This window comes from Falco cherrug, chromosome 1 (genome assembly GCF_023634085.1).
Source record: "Falco cherrug isolate bFalChe1 chromosome 1, bFalChe1.pri, whole genome shotgun sequence".
In the NCBI taxonomy this organism is placed as follows: Eukaryota; Metazoa; Chordata; class Aves; order Falconiformes; family Falconidae; genus Falco; species Falco cherrug.
Genome location: NC_073697.1, coordinates 104,171,395 through 104,190,868, shown reverse-complemented (window position 1 = coordinate 104,190,868; position 19,474 = coordinate 104,171,395). Strand labels below are relative to the sequence as shown.

Sequence of the window (19,474 nt, the reverse complement as noted above, 5' to 3'; positions counted from 1 at the left end):
TGACAGCGTGTTTCACTAAAAAACGAAAAACACAGAAATAAAAGGCAATAAAAAAAAGAAACCGATGGAGTTGGACTCCCATTTCCAATTCCTTCTGTATTTTCAAACAAAATAACACAAGGAATCTTTTTTTCTTCTTTTTTTTTTTCCCAAATCACATTTCAGACTATTCACCAGACTGACAGAGCAGAGCAAATAATTACATTTCAAACAAGACTTGAAGATGGAGCCATAAAACTCCTAACCGCTGTATGACTATAACCTTGATGTTGTGAGACTTAATCCTGTGCAAGATTAAACACTAAGATATGAGATTTTAAAAAGATTATGCAACTTCTTTCATAAAAGGGTATTTTTTTTCCACCCTAATCTCCAATCTGCTGTTCTGCTAGAGAGGCGATTTATTCAGTAGGTCTGCAAGGGTACCCATGGTAAAAGTGAATCCTGTGGGACAGAGGCTACTGCAATTATTATTTATCATGGCCCTTGCCTGTTATATTATCAAAGTATTTCTACATGTTTACTGGTTTATCTTAATAAGGCCCGTTATGAGATGGTTTAATAGGATTATCCCTATTTTTCAGATGAGGAAACTGAGACACAATGAGATACCTGTCCAAGGTCAAACAGAAAAGCCTGCAGCAGATCTGGGAACTTCATTGCTTTGCCCTGACTCCCTGTTTCTTCACCTTGCAAAGCTGCTCACTTGAGAAAGGCTCCTTTGCCCAACAGGCAGCCCTTCCACGAACCTGAAAGAGACTTTCCATCACTATCAGATGGTGGCTGGCCAGTGTGTCATGCAAAGGCAAGAATGTCCCCTCTTTGTTTCAACTGCACAAGTTAGCTGAAAGCATCAAGCCTCCCCCCGTTCCCCTCAGGAGAACTGCTGGTTTGGAGTCAAAACACATTCATCACCCTGCACTTCCAAGTAGATACAAGGAACTCAACTGATCCTAGTGAAAACCAAGCAACAAGACACGTTGCAGTGGGATTACGAGAGCTACCCTTGATCCATTGTGAGCCCAGGAGACTTTGTACTAACCCGACAGAAAGCTGAAAAAGACTGATCACTGCATCAGCAGAAAATAAAGTTGGTGAAGTTTTTGGGCACCAAGCTTGCCATCTCTGCCTGAGAGCTTTTGTGTAGGTACAGTCAGGACGTAAGTTTCCCTCCTCACTTGACCAGGAGGATACTACAAACCTGCCAGAAATATTCTCACCTTCATGAATGACTGCTGAGCCTTGGCTAAACCTGAGGCATGGAGGCCTCCACCTCCTGCACTGAACAGAAAATCTGGCAAATCTGCTCAGAGACCAGCCCTGGGGAGTGCCCTGTGCTGGCATTTTGCAAGGGATTACCACAGAAGAACTGTTTTCTCTGTTTGCAGGTGATGACAGACTTTTCTGGAAGGTTATTGTAGTCTCACCTTTTCTAGACTAAGGTCACAGCATTTATGAGATGCCAAGGCGGAGGAAATCCACTTCCTCGTCAGGTCATGAACTTGAGAAAAGTATGGCTGGAAACTTAAAGTAGGTTCACAATTAGCAAAGTCTGGGAACTGATGTTGAATGTTTTCAGCCTTGGGAAAAGGGGTTCATTTCCCACAGTTCTCCTTGTACTGGGGTGTAACAGCACTGCCTCATCTCTCACAGGGTGCTCCACCTAACATTGACTTAAAAAGTAGGAAAAGATCACAAATCATGGTCCTACCAGCACCACGGTACAGAAATGCTTCAAAAGGTCTTACAGAGCGTATTGGCCTTGTCCCTTCCCTGCCACGGGGTGCACATTAGCTACCCTGGCGCATCTCCACCAAGCTGGCAGACTGTGGTTAGCTCCAGACACGGGCAAACAATGGAAGACACCAACTCCCCTCAAGCCCTGCCTTAAGAAAAAAAAAAAAAACAAACCAACAGAAATGCACCAGTGGAACAGCAAACAGACAGATGCCTTCTCATGAAACAAACAGGCAGGACTGCTTCTTCTCTGTCGAGCTGCATCTTGGTTTTTCGAGACCAACCTAAAATTTCAGTGAACCGTTCTGTCATTTCAGCCAGAAAAGCTTTTCTCGGTCCTGCATTTATGACAGCAGGTTGGTAAGAGTAAGCCATGGTATCTATCTGCTCATCTATCTCAGACTTTGGAAAGTGCTAGGAAGCAGACAAGACGTAATAAATTTAAAGGAGGAAATCATGGCCAGTTGAGTGGTTCAGGAAGAGATGTCTGGGCTTTCTCACCACAGGCTGAGAAACAAAAATAGATATTGATACACACCCATCTGCTGGAGGAAACAGCGAAAAATATGTATTATTTACGCAGTATTTCTTTAAATAGGAGCAAGCAGAGAAACTGGACCAGAAGAATTTACGAGCCAAGTTACAAACATAAGGAATAATATGTGCTATCAAAATTTGCAAACCCACTCACTTATGAGCTTTAAGTGCTCCCTTCCCCAGGTGACACAAACCAGACCTTGGAATATTACATACTTCTGATCCTTCCCTCCCTTCCCCCAAAAGCTTTAACTACCAAACCCTAGCACCTCTTGGGAGAGGGTAGAAATCCCATATAATCACAGCCCCCCAATGTGTTTATTGATCTGTATCACCATACATGCACTGCCAGAAAAACCTCCCCAACCAAGCACATACTTCTAATTAGCCAATAGTCAAATCCCCATCATTTAGGTCATTAATACCACATTACTTAAAAAAACTGAAAACCACAGACACAACGTAGCCTGGCCAATACAGAGATCCGTAAGAGAGCGATTGTGCACGTGTTTAATAGAGAAAAACATCTTCTGCCTAGCAACCAGAATGCTCTCCTGGCAGTCCAGGGAAAGGAATTCAGCGCTATAAATGTCAGCAAGCAAATTAAGCCACTGTGCCTGAGATACAAAGGCCTAGTCAGTGGGCAATAAAAAATTAAAGGAGAAATAGTTATAGAAGAAATACTAAAAAAATAAAAAAATAAATTCATCTATGTGCTTGCTTCTCTGTATCTTTAAATAAAGTTACAGATTGCTCCCAGCTAGATGGGTTCTGTGCTTGCACTTATTTATAAGCTGATTTCTTGCCCACTTTATATACAGGATGAGAGAGAGGACATTGAAAGCAATTTACCATTTTGATGTTATTGAAAAAGGGACTCAGTGTGGTACTAAAGCATATGATGGTCCTGAATCCAAGGTCAGATAGGGAACAGGTTGTCTGAGATGGCGGTTATCAAAATAAAGCACTGCCAGCAAGAGGGCTTTTTTTTCTTTTTATCCTTTCCTTTTATTAGAATGAGGTCAACATTTTATGAATTCTGACAAAATCTCTCTGCCACTCTAACTAGTTTAGATTTTTCAGGTAGTTCCATTATTCTTAATGTACTGGGCAATTTATTGTGAAGCATGAACTCAGATGAGGAGCTTCCTCATTCTGAAAACTGTAAATGCACAGATTTCTGGCCTTAGAGAAGTTACTAGCCACACTGAGCAGCCAAAGAAGGTTAAAGGAAGGACTGGCACCTCCGTCTTGCAGATGAACCTCCGTGTGGGGAGACCAAGAGTCTTGCTCTGTGTTCACACAGGGTACCTGCACCAGAGCAGATGTTTCCCGCCACTGCTTCAGTACTGAAATGAATTTGTCTCTCCTCTCTGGTTCCAATCCAGAGGAGATCTGTCAGGATGTAAGGGCTGCTGACTGCAGCTACCTACATGAAATGGGCTTGCCTGTTCTAAGATACAGAAGACCAGAGTCCATGAAGGTGATGTGGTCCCCTTACTGACTCCCAGCTTCCCAGAAGCTAGAATACACATGTTTACCAACTTGGAAATCACAAGGATTCACTCCTCCCTTGACCCCAGCGTTTGTTTTCTTTTCCCCTTCTGTGATACGTTCACTGCCTACAAAGAAAAGACTGCATGCACAGAACATGAACCCAGTGCCGAGGCCAGGAAGGCAGTGATCTCACCTGGAAAACTGCAGCAACATGTTGCTTTACAATCTTCCATCTTCAGGACAGCCTCACCTGGGTGACACTGTCGCAGACTCCATTTCTGCAGACGTTCATGGAGCAATTCAACAGCTGCCACGGCCACAAAGGGAGCTAGGTCAGGGCAGCAACAGGCTAGGGGTTGTCCCCCCAGTAGAGAAAGAAGCCTCCAAACTCCATTCACTGCGCTGCAAGAGGTCTCAAAAAGGGAGGCTCCTCTTTCCATCGTAAGCAGAGCAGAAACTCAAAAAGTATAGAACCTGTTGCCTTCTAGGTGCAAAGAGACTATCTTGCCATAGGAATGACGGTACAGAGGAGCTCCTTTTCCCTTAGCACGTAGCCAGGTCCCAGTTATAGTGATTCTGGGAAGGTCCTTATCAAACAGTTCGCCTTCATTTCAAGTGGATACTGAAACAAAGAAATACCTGAGGGTAAACTGTTGCCACCTCCCACCTCCATGCAACTGGACCAACTTACACAGACGACACTGGATGGGCTCTTCCTTCATGAGGCTTGTAGAGAGTAAAACTGGTTGAGGGAGAGCGTTCGTTCTTCATTTCACACTGTGCTGTGCAATTAGAGAAGTGCTGTAAAATGGGAGTCTACATGGATGGCGTTTCATGGAAAGCTACCCAAGCAGAGCTATCGCTAAACATCACAGTGGACTTCTCGGAGAAAAAAGGATGAACAGGACTGCAGACAAAACAGCTGGAGAAGCCAGGAACAGAAAAAGGACAATGAAAACAAACCAAATACCTAAACCGCCCCTTTATCTCCGATAAAAGCCTCTCTGGATACACGGCACAGAAGCTGCGATGTGATGGCTGTTGGGACTGCCTCTGGAGGAACATCGTTATCACCAAACCCCACTCTTTTATTCAGATGGCATCTTCAGGGCAGGACTGCAACATCAGCAACTGCTTCCTGGTGCACAGAAACAGGGTTTCCAAAGGCACGGCTACCTCCAGGTGTGCTGGCATGTGCTTTCCTTTTAGTGTGTGAAAGCTAAAGCCCTTGATGACTGGAGACTACTGGGACCAGTGAGACCGCAGGCTAAAAGCCCTCCTGGTGCAGCTGCCCAGAGACAGAGGGAGCCCGTCCTTGCTGCCCCTTTGAAAAAGGGACAGACCACGCAGAGAACATTGGGGCTGTGGCCCGTTTGCATCACGCACAGGCAGCTCCTGCTTTCAGCCAGACCTCAGGAAAAAAAGGCAAACCAAACTCAAAACAAATATTCCTGCATTTCAGGGAGCAGCAGCCGCTTGACTTTTCTGCCACACTCTGGCTGCACAGCAGGTGACAAATGCAGGGATTTTACATGGCTGTCCCAGCACCCCAGTAGCTGAGACACTTGTCTCCATGCAGGAGGGCCCGTGGCCAAACTCCTGCTAATTCATCCCAGTACCGGCCAGGAAAAGAGCTTTCTGTGCACTGTCCCCGTGTTATTTGCTGAATAAAATTCTTCCTCATTAACAGGCCAAAGCCCGAGAAACGGCTACTGGAACAAACAAGGTTCTGTGCAGATATAATCCCCACCTCACTGCTGGGGAATTAAAGCAAAGAATTAGGCTGTAGCCATTCCCTTCCAGCACGATGAATGCTTAAGCAGGTTACGGCTTTGCACCACAGACGTTTTCTGGGGAGAAGAAATAATGACTTCTTTACCAGCCAGATTCATCGCTACTCTCAGGGCAACAAGCCTAAGGATTATTTTTTTGACAAACCAGTTAAGAATGATTACTGCATGTCAGTATGTTTGAAGTGTTAACCTCAGGGACTGCTGAAAGCGCCAGCATTTCTCCAGCCTATTCTTTTCCCTTCAGTGCTGTTTGTGATATGCAGGAGAAGGGGCCTGGCGAACAGGAGAGATGCCAGCTAACAGGTCAACCTTCTCACTGCTGCTGCAGCAAAAATTCAGACAGGTGCCTGAGAAAGGTCAGTCCTAATTTTCCACACAGAAAAGCCTGTTCTTCAGAGTCTTACACCGAGTTTGTTCAGCACTGCAAGAACAAAAGTTACCTGGAGAGGAAAGATGAAGTCACTTGCTGCTGGACTGGCGACTTAAACTGTTCACCAAATGTGAAGATTTACTCTGTAATTCTTGAACCCAACCTGGCACCTCACTAGTCCGGTCAAGAAGCAGCCGAAGCACTTGAGGCAGACGGGATTGGTGGTGTTTTTGCAAGACAGTGGGATGCCGCAGTTCTTAACAGATTTTGATCCTGTCCAAGCCCATGGGCTGATTACATGCTATACAAAGGCCAAGTGAGATTCCTCTTCCTGAGGCATTTACAGCCAGACTGTGGGGGCAAGCAGGGAGCGAAGCAGAGCCCTTTCACCACCTCCTCGATGGTAGATCCCGAATTCCTTCCGATCGTGAGAAATTTACAGCGTATGCAGATGAGGAAGAGGGATGGAGCAACAAGTGGAGACTGTGGTCAGGGCTAACACTGAGAGGAAGCTCTGGATGTGGTGATGAGAACTCCGAAAGAACATGGGCTGCACACAAACCCAAAGGGCATGTGGGCTATGTTAGGAGAGTTAGCAGTGTGCAGAGCATACAAGTCTTGCCAGCAGATCGTCACTTCCTCACAAAAAGCAAAGCAAAGGTGATGTGGCTGCCAGCTCCATGACACCACTACCCACGCTGGGCTTTGCACGTGGCTTCCATGTCATGCCATAGTAGAGGATGGCCTTAGCCTGCTCCTTCCTTCCCCTGCGTTGCCTGGAAGGTGATCTTTTCTCCTGCAAAGCTCTGCTTTAACACCAAGTGCATGCAGTGCATTTGAAAAAAAGGCATGTTATATGCTGCCAAAACCATAGCCCAACAGAAGCTACAATGGGTACTGTAACTATCAGTGGTAAATTCATGCACCTATGAGAGCCAAGGTGACAAAGTCCAAGTGGTCCAAGCAGAGAGGACTGCTGCTTTGAAGTGCAGCAGCACTGTCTGGTTCACAGAGATAACCTGGGGCAGCAGTGGGACACCCAGCTCCTCCAGGACACCGGTCTGGCTAGGATTTGCTCCAAGTACACCCAGTGGCACACACACTGCAACACAGTTCTCCCACTACAGATGAAAAAAAACAACTTGCTTGAGCTTACCTTTGTTTCAAGCTGGAATAATTTCCAGTGAGATAAATAGCAGCGTGGCTGCCAGAGGCTGTATGGGGATGGTTGCAATCCAAACTTGCCACCAGTGATTGAATTCAGGAATCTGCCTTGTGCCAACTGGGCAGAGACATGAGTGCCATGGACGTCACAGACACAGATGTGATGCTGGAGATGAGCATGCCCCTAGCATGGCAAATCTGCAGGGACAGCACAGTTCAGTGGCAGAATCCCTCCTTGAAATGGGAATCTCTAGGTTTCTTGCTCTGCCACGTGCTATGGTCCTTGGAAAAAAAACCCTTCTCCTTTGGTGACTTGTCTCTTAAAATGAAGCTCTCGGAGGGAGGCTTTGCATCCTACTATTATGGCAAAACCAAACTTGAATCAATTTCCCCCAGCTGCCACTGATAATAAAAAAGCTGATACTCCTGACAGTAGTAATAAAATTTAGATGCATATGCCCCCTGAACCAATGCAACAAGAGATATTCTGGCAGTACAGACATGTATGTCACCTCCTCTTTTGGGAACAAAAGCAGAACACATAACGCACAATTCCAATCAAACCCCACAACTCCCAAATTACAAACAGCAATAGCTGTGAAGACCCATTCACCTGTTGTCAACCTAGTGATTATTTTACGAAAATGTTTAGCCAGCATTGTAGCATTCTAAAATATAGTAATTTATTCTATTCTATGTTTATGAGTACTGAAACAGAAAGGGGAATAATTCAGCAATGCTCCTGATTATAAAACTTTAACTCTGTACTAAATAAAGATGGTATAGTTTCTAATTTTCTCCTTAAGTGTTTGGATATTACAAACCCATTGAATATTACAGTGTCACAAGTAGCTACTCGACAGTTAATTCCTATTCAGGAATGAAACCCTCTTTTTTCCTAATTTAATGAATTTTCTCCAAACTGGTAAAATGTGTAGACTTTTAATTCCAACCACAGAAAGCAGAGACTGAATAAAAATAATAATAGCTGCACAACAATTCTGCGTTCCACCACCTCAATAACACTGCTACAAACAAAACCTCCGCACACGATAAATGTGATTACCGACTATTTCCATCCCCAAAGCCAAACCATTCCCTTCATCAGCACTTGCCCAATGCCAAGCATCTGCAGCTCCCAAGCACATACCAACCACCTTCCTCGACACACAGCTGACTCCACCTTTGACACAGGCTGAGAGACCTTCAGCCACCACAGGCAAAGACGGCACATGCCGTACAGAGAGAACTGGGTGCAAGAAAGGGAGATAAATCACAGCTTTCAGTGATGAGCCAAAGGAGTTGATTCACAACTCCACAGCAATGGTTGCGGGGATGACATGAGCCACTCATCTTCAAGTGCTCCTTTTAAAGAGAGAGGCTGGATGAACAAGCTGGAGATGCAAGATGTGGTGTGCTCGTGGAGGTCTGGGGACAAAGGCCAGCTCATTTTAATACAATGATATACAGATGGTTTTGCTTTTTCAAATACACTTGAGCTGCTCTTTAAGACTTGTGTGTGCTCTTCTCCCAGCATTAAAATATATTCATATTCCATGTGTGAAACTCCTTGTACAGCACAGCGGCAGAGACAGCATGCTTAAGTGATCAAAGCACCTTTCACAGCTGTACTACTAGCACTGACAAACAGACCTGTTTTACAAACACTTTGGTTTATAATCTTAGTGAGAGATGACATGTTTTCCTCCTCCACTCCCAGGCTGGATACCGAAGTGGCACATGCTGACACTTACCTAGGAAGCCCTCTTCATCCACAATGATGGTGTAGTCCTCTGGGGTTTCCGTGAGGCTGAAGAATTTGCACCTGGTAGAGGCAAACAGGAGAACATGATTAGCCGCTGGACTGAGTGGAGCCTGGTCTTTCCCCTAAAACGGAGATCCCTTCCCACCCAGGCTGTGCTGGAAGAAAGAGTCACAGTCTGGTGTTTATGGAGAAGCCTGAGGCATTAACAGACCTGGATTTTATTCCTGGCTCAGCCACTCGCACTGCGTGACCCTCATTCCCTGCTGCCTGGCTATGCACAATGGAGCTGGTAAAACACTTATTACTTTTATGACTTAGTTCTTAGTTACTTTTCTTAATTACCATATCCCTTAAGGCTTCCCGTCACAGCCCAAGACCTGCTGTACAGCACTACCTAGGGCAGAAATTTTTCCTCACCCTCCAAAAGCCTTCCCACAGTTCAGACACGCACCCGTCTTCCCTATCTGCCCGCTGAACTTTCTTGCCTTGTCAAGGTTTGACATCTAATCGCTCAACCAAGCCCCAGTATCGCTTCTTGCTGTTTCAGAAGCTTTTCCCACCAGCAGACAGCATCCCAATTCCCTTTGCTGGTCCTTGCCCCTTCCCTTGGTAGATGCCTCCCTTCCCTGGGGAGCCCCAGGCGAGGAGACAAGTGGTCGTGGCTATCAAGCACACGAACGCAAGGTTGAGCTTTCCCCCTCTCAATCTCCTACTGCCTCTGTTCCAGTCCGTGCTCATCTTTTGACACCGCAGGCCATGTGCAGCGCAGCCTCTCCATCTCATTCAGCACCGAGCACAATGTCACCTCTAACATGAGACACAAAACAAATGTGACATGGGATTCTTCCACTGTAGGCACACAAACAAAAAAAAGCCTCAGCCTTAAGGTTTAACACCACATATAGTTGAAAAGTTTTTTTTTCCCTGACACATCAATGTCTACAGCAACATTACTAGAAAAACCAAACCAAAACAAAACCCCAAACAAAAAACTTACTCCAGCATCTATCCAGTTAGTCCCCAGCACGGCAGGAAGGTTTGCACTACATTTTGCAAGCTCATTTTCACCTTCAGCAAAGCATGCACTTGTTGAGCATCAGTACAGTGCTGGCTGGCTTGCCTGCCCCAGCAGGGCTCCCAGCCCCTCCAGGAACATGCCAGAGCACATGGACTGTGTTTGCTGCCCAAGCCACAAGAGAACTTTTTCCCTCTGTGAAGCCAAATTGGGTGCAGCAGGAAGAGCCTGTGTCTTTAAGGACCAAAGAGCAGGATTTTGCAGTTTTACACCACAAGGCTTTGCAAGTTTTACACTGTAACACTATCAGATTTATCTGAGGTGATCTACAGAAAATATTTCAACTATTAGGGAAAAAAAAGATTGTTCCTAAGGCCCCCAAATTTCACAGTGTCTTCACAGTGTAATTCCTGCATGGAGCACAGATCAGCAGGACTCAGCAACCAGGGACTACTAGGGCTTCTCAGCACTGCTGAGCATCTGTGTCCCAAAGTTTTCAGGACCTCTAAAAGCCAGGATCTCCATGCTGGTGGCTCAAGATATCCAAAAAATGGAAGCAATCACATGATTTGGGACTCAGACTGAAAACTGGCGTGAGCATTCTTCCAACTGGCTGAAAAGAACCAAGATTGCAGCTATCCTCTCCAAAAACACCAGGGAGAAAAAAAATGAGATGGCTGCTGCCCTCGCCCTCACCTCATCAGAAAAGCTAGAGGAAACAACATGCAGCTCTATTAGTGACCTGCCATGTAACCAAAAGGACTTCATGTAAATGGAAAGTACTAGACAACCTGTCTTCAGAGACTCGTCCTGTTTCCCTGGAAGCATCCGTCACGACAATCAAGCATGACACTCTCCCTCCTAGCACAGACATATCTCTATAAAATACAGAAGTGGCCCCGCCACAACAGAAACCACAACTTAATTGTTTTGTGTCATTGGTAATAGCTACTGTGACAGCCACATTTACTAACTCAACTCTCTCCAGTAGTAGTGCCAAGAGAAGCAGAAAACAGTAGCAACCCAAATTTTTTGCTTTCACTTTGTAACTTCACAAGGATGCTACCTGGGTGAGGGGTGATATCCAAGGTGGGTAAAAAGGACTTCTGGGATGCTGCTCCAGGTGGGTCCCAGGAGATACAAGTATTTATTATTTAGTGGATGAATTCCCTGGACAAGTCACTGAAATAAAATTCTTTGTTACTACTACCTGACTGAGCCACGTGCCTGCTGACTAGGGAGAACCTAGTGGTCTTACAAAAAGGAAATGTTAATACAAATATGTGTGTATATATATATATATATATATATATCCTTCCTGATATGGAATGGCATTTATGGAGGAATTTTGTTCCAGAACAGTAACACACATCTGTATGCACACATTGACCCCAGCAGAAAAAGTATGATTGTGACAGATGCCATTGTCCTAGCACACATCTAAAGGTGATGATATTTAAGGGATATGTACAGATGAAATCCCATAATTACTGACTCAGAACATATGTCAAAACCTCACATCTTCATATACCATCTCAAAGCCCAGTCTCCACCTCACTGCAATTCTGTAAAAGGTCAGTAGCACACAGCCATCCGAATTCAAAAGCAGAGTCTTTTCACCAGCACAAACACGAGTGGTTCTTGTGGTACACATTCACTGTGAGCCAACGATGCATTCTTTTTCCCAGGGAAAATGTGAAAGTGAAAAACTGGAATTGCAAACATTGTGTGATAAAATAAGGCATGGAAAATTTTCTTACCATTGCATGCTGCCGAAACTCAAGTCCTCACCCTAAAACCTGTGCCTCAGCACGGTAAAGATCTACTTCCACTGTAAGTGCAACTCAAAAATTGTCTTGAAACATCAATGACAGAAGGAACTCAATATCATATTTCTCTCCCGCGCTATACTACACGTGCCTCTTCCATTCAAGTTATACCAATCATTTCTCTTTCTTCTTACACCAGTTCTCAGTAAGCTGAATGCCAACAGCATCTTCTTTTGTCATGCCAAAGCCAGGAAAGGAAAATAATTGCCCTTTAACCATTTTTAGACATCAGGCAAACAGTATTTCTTTAAGTACGTGTGGAAAGCATATATGTAAGAAGACAGTATTTTTAGTTTCCTAATAGCCAAATCTCAGATAGATTCTTCTGGTTTTCTGCTTTCTTTGTGTTTCAGCACATTTCCACTTCAGCACTGTTACTGACTTCGACTGCCTGACAACATATGTCTTTTTCTGGCAACGCAGCAAATGTAGACCAATCTATTATTAGATTAGATCTTTGAAACTGTAAAGCTTACACTGCGTATGGAAGTAATACCCAAGCTTGCACAGACCAGGAAAGCATGTGTAGGATGCAGCAACAGCATCATTTCAGTTTGCAAACAGCACTCAAGCCTCCACAGGAGGAGAAGGCAGGCAGGAAAGCGTATGGTTGGCCTCACTTGCAGGTCCACACCAGATGTGTCTCCTCCAGACACTCAGTCACCAGGCCTGCCTAGACCACAAGCGCAGTAATACTGGGATGAACGCAACTGCCATTGGTTCTGGGGCACACACGTTTGCAGGAATACTGCTGTGGGTCATCCAAAAGTTCAGCACAGACAATGGAAGCCACAAGTCCCATCTTCTCATTTATAAGGAAACTATTTAGTTCATTGTTGCCTCAGCAGGGTAAAGGGTTGCAAATCTGCTGGTTCTATGGCAAAGATCCTGCCCAGAAGCAGGTGAGTGGCTGGCCTCCCCAGTCAGAAACCACGGCCAAATGCCATTCAAAAGCAGCACAGTGCCTAAAAGGCATTCAAATGTAAAGTCTGGAGGTAACCCAAAAGTTTGCAAAGCAGCAGTTGAACTGAATGGGAATTAAGAAGCAGCAGCAGAAAGTTGATCCAAGTGAATATGAAAAACATAATTTGTTGAGTTTCATTCCAGGCTGTCTTCTTATTTTAGACGAGAAAGGATTTATATGCTTTACTCTGTACATTATCATGATAATATATATTCTTAGTACATAAAGTCTTATGCTAATCATCTAATTCTTGGTGATCTTAACTTCTTTGCAGTTTATAAATAAAGACAAGAGGTGGATTCTAGCACGACATATTGTGAAATGTATTTAGGAAAGCAGTAAAGAACACTTGTGCTGTTAATGCGTTTTGACATATTTGTGTAACATGTTAAGTACTTTACACCATCTAATTACAAGACTATACAGTCAAATGGCACTGAAAATTGCAAACAGTGAAATGGTTGGTGTTTTCTAAACAGCACATTTGTTCGTTAGCCAAAACACTTTGCCATCTTTTTGGTGAGACAGAGAAAACACAGCTTACCTGAACCCCAAAGTCAAAAAAAAGCCCCCTTGCAATAGGTGTCAGTTGACTTTCACTCAGCGCCCCGATCAGAAAGCAGTGGGTTCACCTTTCTTACACCAAGTTAATTCTGCAGCCTGGTATTAGAAGGCTGCTACCCTGTTAAAAGGAGCATTATTGTTCATATGAGCTGTTTAATGAAGTCTGCACTACCGTCCCTACCAAGGGAAACACTGAAGATGTCACAGCACTGTTAGAAATGGTCAAAGGACAGCGGCAACATTCCTTTCAGTCATTAGTTGTGCTCAGCTCTGGGACAGAGACATGAGCAAATACAATCAGGGACCGTCTAAAAAGACGGTGTGATAGCACAGTTTGGTTCATTACAGAAAGTTAATAATTTTCAAAACCAACACAGAACAAAACTAACAAATTTGTGGCCAAGGAAAGCAAGTATTCATGAACAGACATAAATTCAGGGAAGTCCTACAGCCTGCGCTGTGCCCAAACTTCCAACGTGATAACCGTGATGGTCTTGTCTAATCCATAATAATAGTAATGACAGTTTAAATTACAGATTACATTGTGTAAAATTAGATGGGGGGACCATCAGTCAGCCCCTCTCCTTGCTAGTTAGTTTAGTGTAGCTGGGGAAGTCATCTAAGCCTTTATTCAGGCTTTGCGACAACTGGGATCAGAATAATATAAAAATGATCAGCACCCTGAAGGAACAGAAATCAAACCACAAAAAGGGTGACCTGCAATACAGAAAAAAAACTAGATGGATATGGATGAAGAAGATACCAATCTTAAGTACAGCTTACTGATAAAGCCAGTACACATGGCAAAATTAAACAAGGATTATTCAAAAAAACCCCGTCAGCTGGGCATCTACTGTATTTGCCTTCATTAAACCAATATCAAAGTGTGGTTCAAGTCTTCATCAGAACAGTTCTGGGTGGTCTGGACTACAAGAGCCCATGCAAATCAAATTACTGCTGCAAATGTAAGATTAGCAGTAGTTTGAAACAATACTAACTAGTAATACTGATACGATTTCTATTTTTCCTGGAGTCAGACTCCGTCAGTCGAGACTTCCCAAGCTGCAGATTAAACAAAGCTACAATACTCAAGAGTTATCCTGCAACATAACCACAGGAGGGTTTTTTTTTTTTTTTTTTGGTTCTATAAACACACGCTTGGAGTTTATTTTGTATGACTAGCAAAGCCCAAGTCATAATGCTTTCACTACTCAAAGCACAGCATTTGCAGTATTGCTTTCTAAAACTTACTTGGGAAACTAAAACACATCTTTCCTTCATTTGTTATGAGAGCATTTTTTTTTAATACTTCCTAAAAAAAACAATTAGCAAGCAACATGCAAATTGGGTGGTTTATTCCCCCCCACCCCCCCCCTTCAACAGACTTACACCGTTGTATTTAGGAAGATTCTGTAAGAAAATCTGTTTTATTTTGACTTATGTGTAGAAATAAATTCCTGCCAAATGTGAAGAGAGAAGCCAAAACTACACCAAAGTAGTAGTAAGAAAATACACCACATGAAGAAACTAACTGGAATGAATGAAAAAACATGAAGAAACATGCTGGAATGGAGTGGAAAGCTCAGCTTACTGAAGGAAACTACGTAAGGCTGATGAAAAGGTCCAAGTCCACCCAAGTGCAGCTCCCTCATTAAGCCACTCCACCTGATGAATGTGACAATGCTGGTTTCCCACCTCAGCACAACTGCTAACAGGTGAAGACTGCATGGTGCTCCGTAGATGGAGTACAGAAAACATAAATGCAGTTTAAGACCACGCAAGCATTACTGTGCTCATTTGAGATTTTTGTTGATTAACTCAATGAGAACAATACACAAACCACTGATTTTAGGTGTGGACATACCGGAGCTAATATATCTTCTATACCCAAGACTTGTCCTGGGCATGAATCTGTAGAATAATTTACTGACCTGATGTAATTAAAAGTTATTCTTAGCACAGATTTTTCTTCCTGGGTCATAAATTATTTCAAGTGAGCTCTGCTGTGCAATTTTTACTTGGAGCAGCACGACTCACCACCTATATTAGTGAATGGGGCTGAACCAAAAAACTGGATCTGAACTCTACCGCTCTGGCTGGTGCCCAGATGATGTCAGTGCCAGGTGCCTGGCTGGAGTCCTTCCATCCACACGCTGAGAAAAGACACCCAGTTACCTCCAAATGGCTCACTTGTGTTTTGGGAGTCCCATCTGCAAAGTACCACATAAAGCATCCTCAATGATAAGCATGCTCAAGGGTGCAAAGCACAAAGCCAGGAGCCTGCAGCAGATCTGCACATCCATGCTGCACCCCACTCCACACAACCACAGGACGTCATTCTCCAGGTTTTAGAATTCTTACTGGATATTTAGTGGTAGGGGATAATGATGCTCATGAGGATTTGGTGGATACAACGTGCCTGAAAGTGTATCTGGTGCTCAGAGAGGAAGCAGCTCTTGATCTAAGAAAACATCCGTTATAGCAACATAATTTCAATTTTCCTGAAGCAACCTAAACAAATAAATAAAAAAAAGTAAAAGGGAATTACCTCATCTCTACTTCTCAGCTGTCATTTTCTTTTGTCTTCTCTGCCATCTTACTTCCCAAAAAGGGACAAAAGAGTTGAGGGAACAAGTTGTTGATAAATCAAAACTAGGAAATCACTTCTTGTAGTTTCAGATTGAAACACTGCCTTCTAGTTTCAACTGAAATAAAAAATGTCACACCAGCAACAAACATTGCATGGAAAGCACTGTTCCATTTTGACATAACTGAGCCCCTCAAATCTTAATTCCTAAAGAATCTTCGCTGCTTAATGCCTTCTGCTTGGGAAATGTTTGTTTATCTCGGTGCAGCAGATGACAAGGGGGATGGAAGAATCCAGCAGTCGTGATTCAGAGCTGCAGACAGGAACAAGATCCTCCACTAATCTTAAAGGTAAAAAAGTACTAGAACAAAACAGCATTTAGGTAGGTGCATGCTTATGCTTCTACTCCTACACTCTCTTCTCCAGCCTCTGAAACCGTCCTGTTTCACAGCGTGTATGAACACCACATACACCTTGCTCACCCAGGAACCACAGGGCTATCCCTCTGGCTTGCACACGCTGCATGCACTACAAACGCTGCTTCTGGAGCGGGTTTAACAACCCCATTGCGTTAAGTGAGCCATGACAGACCCCACCTTCCTCTTCTGCAGCCATAAATGAGTTGCACAGCATAGTGCCAGCCTTTTCCCCCTCTGGGAAAACCCATTTTTATTATCTGCTTAAGTAGGGAACACAGTAGGGCAGGAGAAAAGGCTGGAGGAGGAGAGAAATGAGAAGAAAGATACATTTGGTTAGGCTTTACTTTCCCAAATACCATCTGAACTTTCTAGATTCATTATGGGCAAAAAATTCTTGTGTCAAACTGCTGATGGAACTAGCTGCCTTTCTGCTTGAAAGCAGACATCTCTCCATGCTCTAACCATTGGAGACAGAAAACAGAGGGGAATTACTAGGTCATTCACCTTCTGTTATTCTCACAAACGTTGAGAGCTGTTGCTTAATACTGTTTGTGCAGTACTAGTTTTCCTTCCTGTCATCACACAGTCATTCTGAGCCCAAATTCATCAGCATAGGGGTGAACATGAATGGGGTGAACTATATATCTTTGTCCCTTGACTCTATGGAAAACATCAGCATGAGTGTTCAGTTCATAGGGGAACACAGCCGTAACGTCAGCTGTTCCTTCTCACTCCAAATGTATTTTTCTTCTAACATAAATCTGGCAACTTCAAGTTCTGTGAGAATAATAATTATTAACTGATTTTGCCTACCTGTCTAGAAGTGAAAATCATTAGGCTGCTCTGACACCCCTGTCAGGCAGCAAAGCCACGGCTTCTCTTGCACCTCGGGACATCTCGGTGCATGGCACAATGTGGTGGCAACTGGGTGCTGGCTACAAGCACAGGCAGTAAGTAACATTGCAGGGCTGCTGGTGGGACACTGCTGGGCACCTGGGTGATGAGCACGGGGCACCTGCCTAGGCTCAGCACGGGTTATTATGGCAAAACGGTTTTGCAGCTCTGCTTCGACGGAGCTCAAGGCAAACTGAGCCCAGCTCTATTTTTTGACATTAAAAGCAGCTTTACGAGGCTTGCTGCTGAGCCTCTGAGGAGTATTTAAGAAACACAGACGTGCAAGAGAGCCCTGTGCCACGGGCCTGGCACGGAGCAATGCCATGCCATGCACACCAAGCACACATTGCAAGCGTCACAGGGTGCGGGGCAAGCTCAGATACTCTACTCTCCCCAAGTCAGCATTCATCCTCTGCTACCCCTTTTCACCAAACGGGGCACACATTTCTACTGATTTAGATGGTCTTGCACCACTAAGCAAAAAGTGACAGGGTGACAATGTTTGCACTGCAGAAGCAGCACTGGGGCGTGTTTGCAGCAGAGGCAGGTACAATGCATTGGCACTATCCCTGTGCTAGCAGGGTATCCCCACCAGCTCCCCAGCGCTCCCGGGGTCCGCTTTCCCCCCTTCCCCCCCGACTGTTAACACAAGCCAGGGCTGACGTTGAGCTTTCACTCGAAGGAGCCTCCCGCAGCTTCACTACAGCCCTGTTTGTAACATGAGGAGTTCTAATTGCAATATAAGAGGAAATTAAGCGAATTTCAGCCAAGAAATTTAGTGACTTCTGCCTTCATGAGTTTGTTACTTTCTGGGTATTGGGACATCTAAACAAAAAAAAAAATTGTAGGAATGGATCTTGTGTAGAGTTGGTCTGGGGTCACTAAAGACTCTATGCTCCCCAAAGGGCAAAGCACATAAAGAAAGCAGATTTTTGTTTTGAACACTGAAAACTTCATGGAGTAAATCTTCCTCCAGCCATCACCGTCAACGACCTGTATCATATTATAGGAACTCAACTTGCAAAAGTGAACTATCAGGGAAATCCATCTGACACAAGTTTGAATTCAGGAGAAAAACAAAATGTAAACCCAACAACAAACTTGAAATGTTCACAGAAATGTAACCAGAAAGAGCACAGGATTTATTAGCATGGTATTCCGATTTAAAAAGAAGCCAGTGAAACATGGGGTTTGCCCATGCAATTCACTGAACATAACCCAGTTAGTGGATTGCACTGACTCTCTTCCCAACTTCTCTGACTTTCATCAAACCCAACACTACCTTCAATACAAGATGGGCAAAGGGCAAAAGCAGAGGATATTTTTCTTTATAGAAATCTCCCTTTAACACTAGCAGCTGAAAGAACAGCAGTTGTGTGCCTCTGCATCACACAAGACTCCAATTAGGATTGTCTCGCTCTGTCTGTATTCAGCTTTTCACTATGGACTCTGGGCACATTTCTGCAGCAGAGGACTACCAGGGAGTTGTGCAGTCCCACAAAGCCAGGAGACTAATAAAAAATTTAATTGTCACTCTTCATGTCAAAGTGAAATACTTGGAGGCTTGGCACTAGATGAAATGAAAAGAAGTCAACCTAAGGCAGAAGGTGAGCCACAGCACGAGAAAAAATGCCAGACCCACATCTCTGCCCACAACAAGATCTCTCTAGGAGCCAAAGCAGCACAGCACAGCCAGCACCAGTGAAACCAAGAGCCTGGAATACATCCCGGACATTGCCATACTGAGCACTGTCAAGGTGCTGTCTATGCTATAGTGACCTACTAGAACCGTTAGTAAGAACCATAACAACCGTTATCATGCAGGAAGAGCAAGGACACCTCCTCTCAGCCCAGAAAACTGCCCACAGGACCTCTGTGCACATTTTCCTCTGGTAACCCAAAACCTGTATTTAAACAGGTTCCCTGCCCCCCTTCTGCCTCTCCTAAAAATGTTTATTAGGAACAACTGTGAGAAGGGACTAGGACCCAAGCAGCATGAACAGTATCACAGCCCTCAAACCCAAGACACATGACAGCAGCTGCTAATAGAAATATTCAACAGATAAAGTAGCCTTAGATAACACGCTCTTCCAGCCATTACAGCCAACTACGTGAGGACAGTCACAAAATGGGCTGTAATCATTAAGCCAGATCCTGTTTTAGAAGTGAAATCACCCCGAGAACAGTTGTATTTCCTGGCTCCACCGTGCCTGGTGGGATGGGAGCAGCTCCCTCCCTGTGCAAAGGCAGGCAGGAACACATCCTGGCTTACAGCATCAGTCCTAAAGGCTGCAGGTGCATTTCCATGTGCAAGGGTGAGCTGGGGAGGTTGTGGCTAT

The 19,474-nt window shown here is 44.3% G+C and overlaps 1 protein-coding gene across 1 annotated transcript in view; it reads right to left on the bottom strand.

Annotated features, from left to right (window-relative positions):
• The window catches only part of CASTOR2 (cytosolic arginine sensor for mTORC1 subunit 2), a 124,208-nt gene that overhangs the window by 49,142 nt on the left and 55,592 nt on the right, over positions 1-19,474 (bottom strand). Inside the window, exon 2 of the mRNA XM_005439818.4 lies at positions 8,853-8,923. Within this exon, the coding sequence (XP_005439875.1) occupies positions 8,853-8,923 (71 nt within the window). The remainder of the gene's footprint in view (positions 1-8,852; positions 8,924-19,474) is intronic.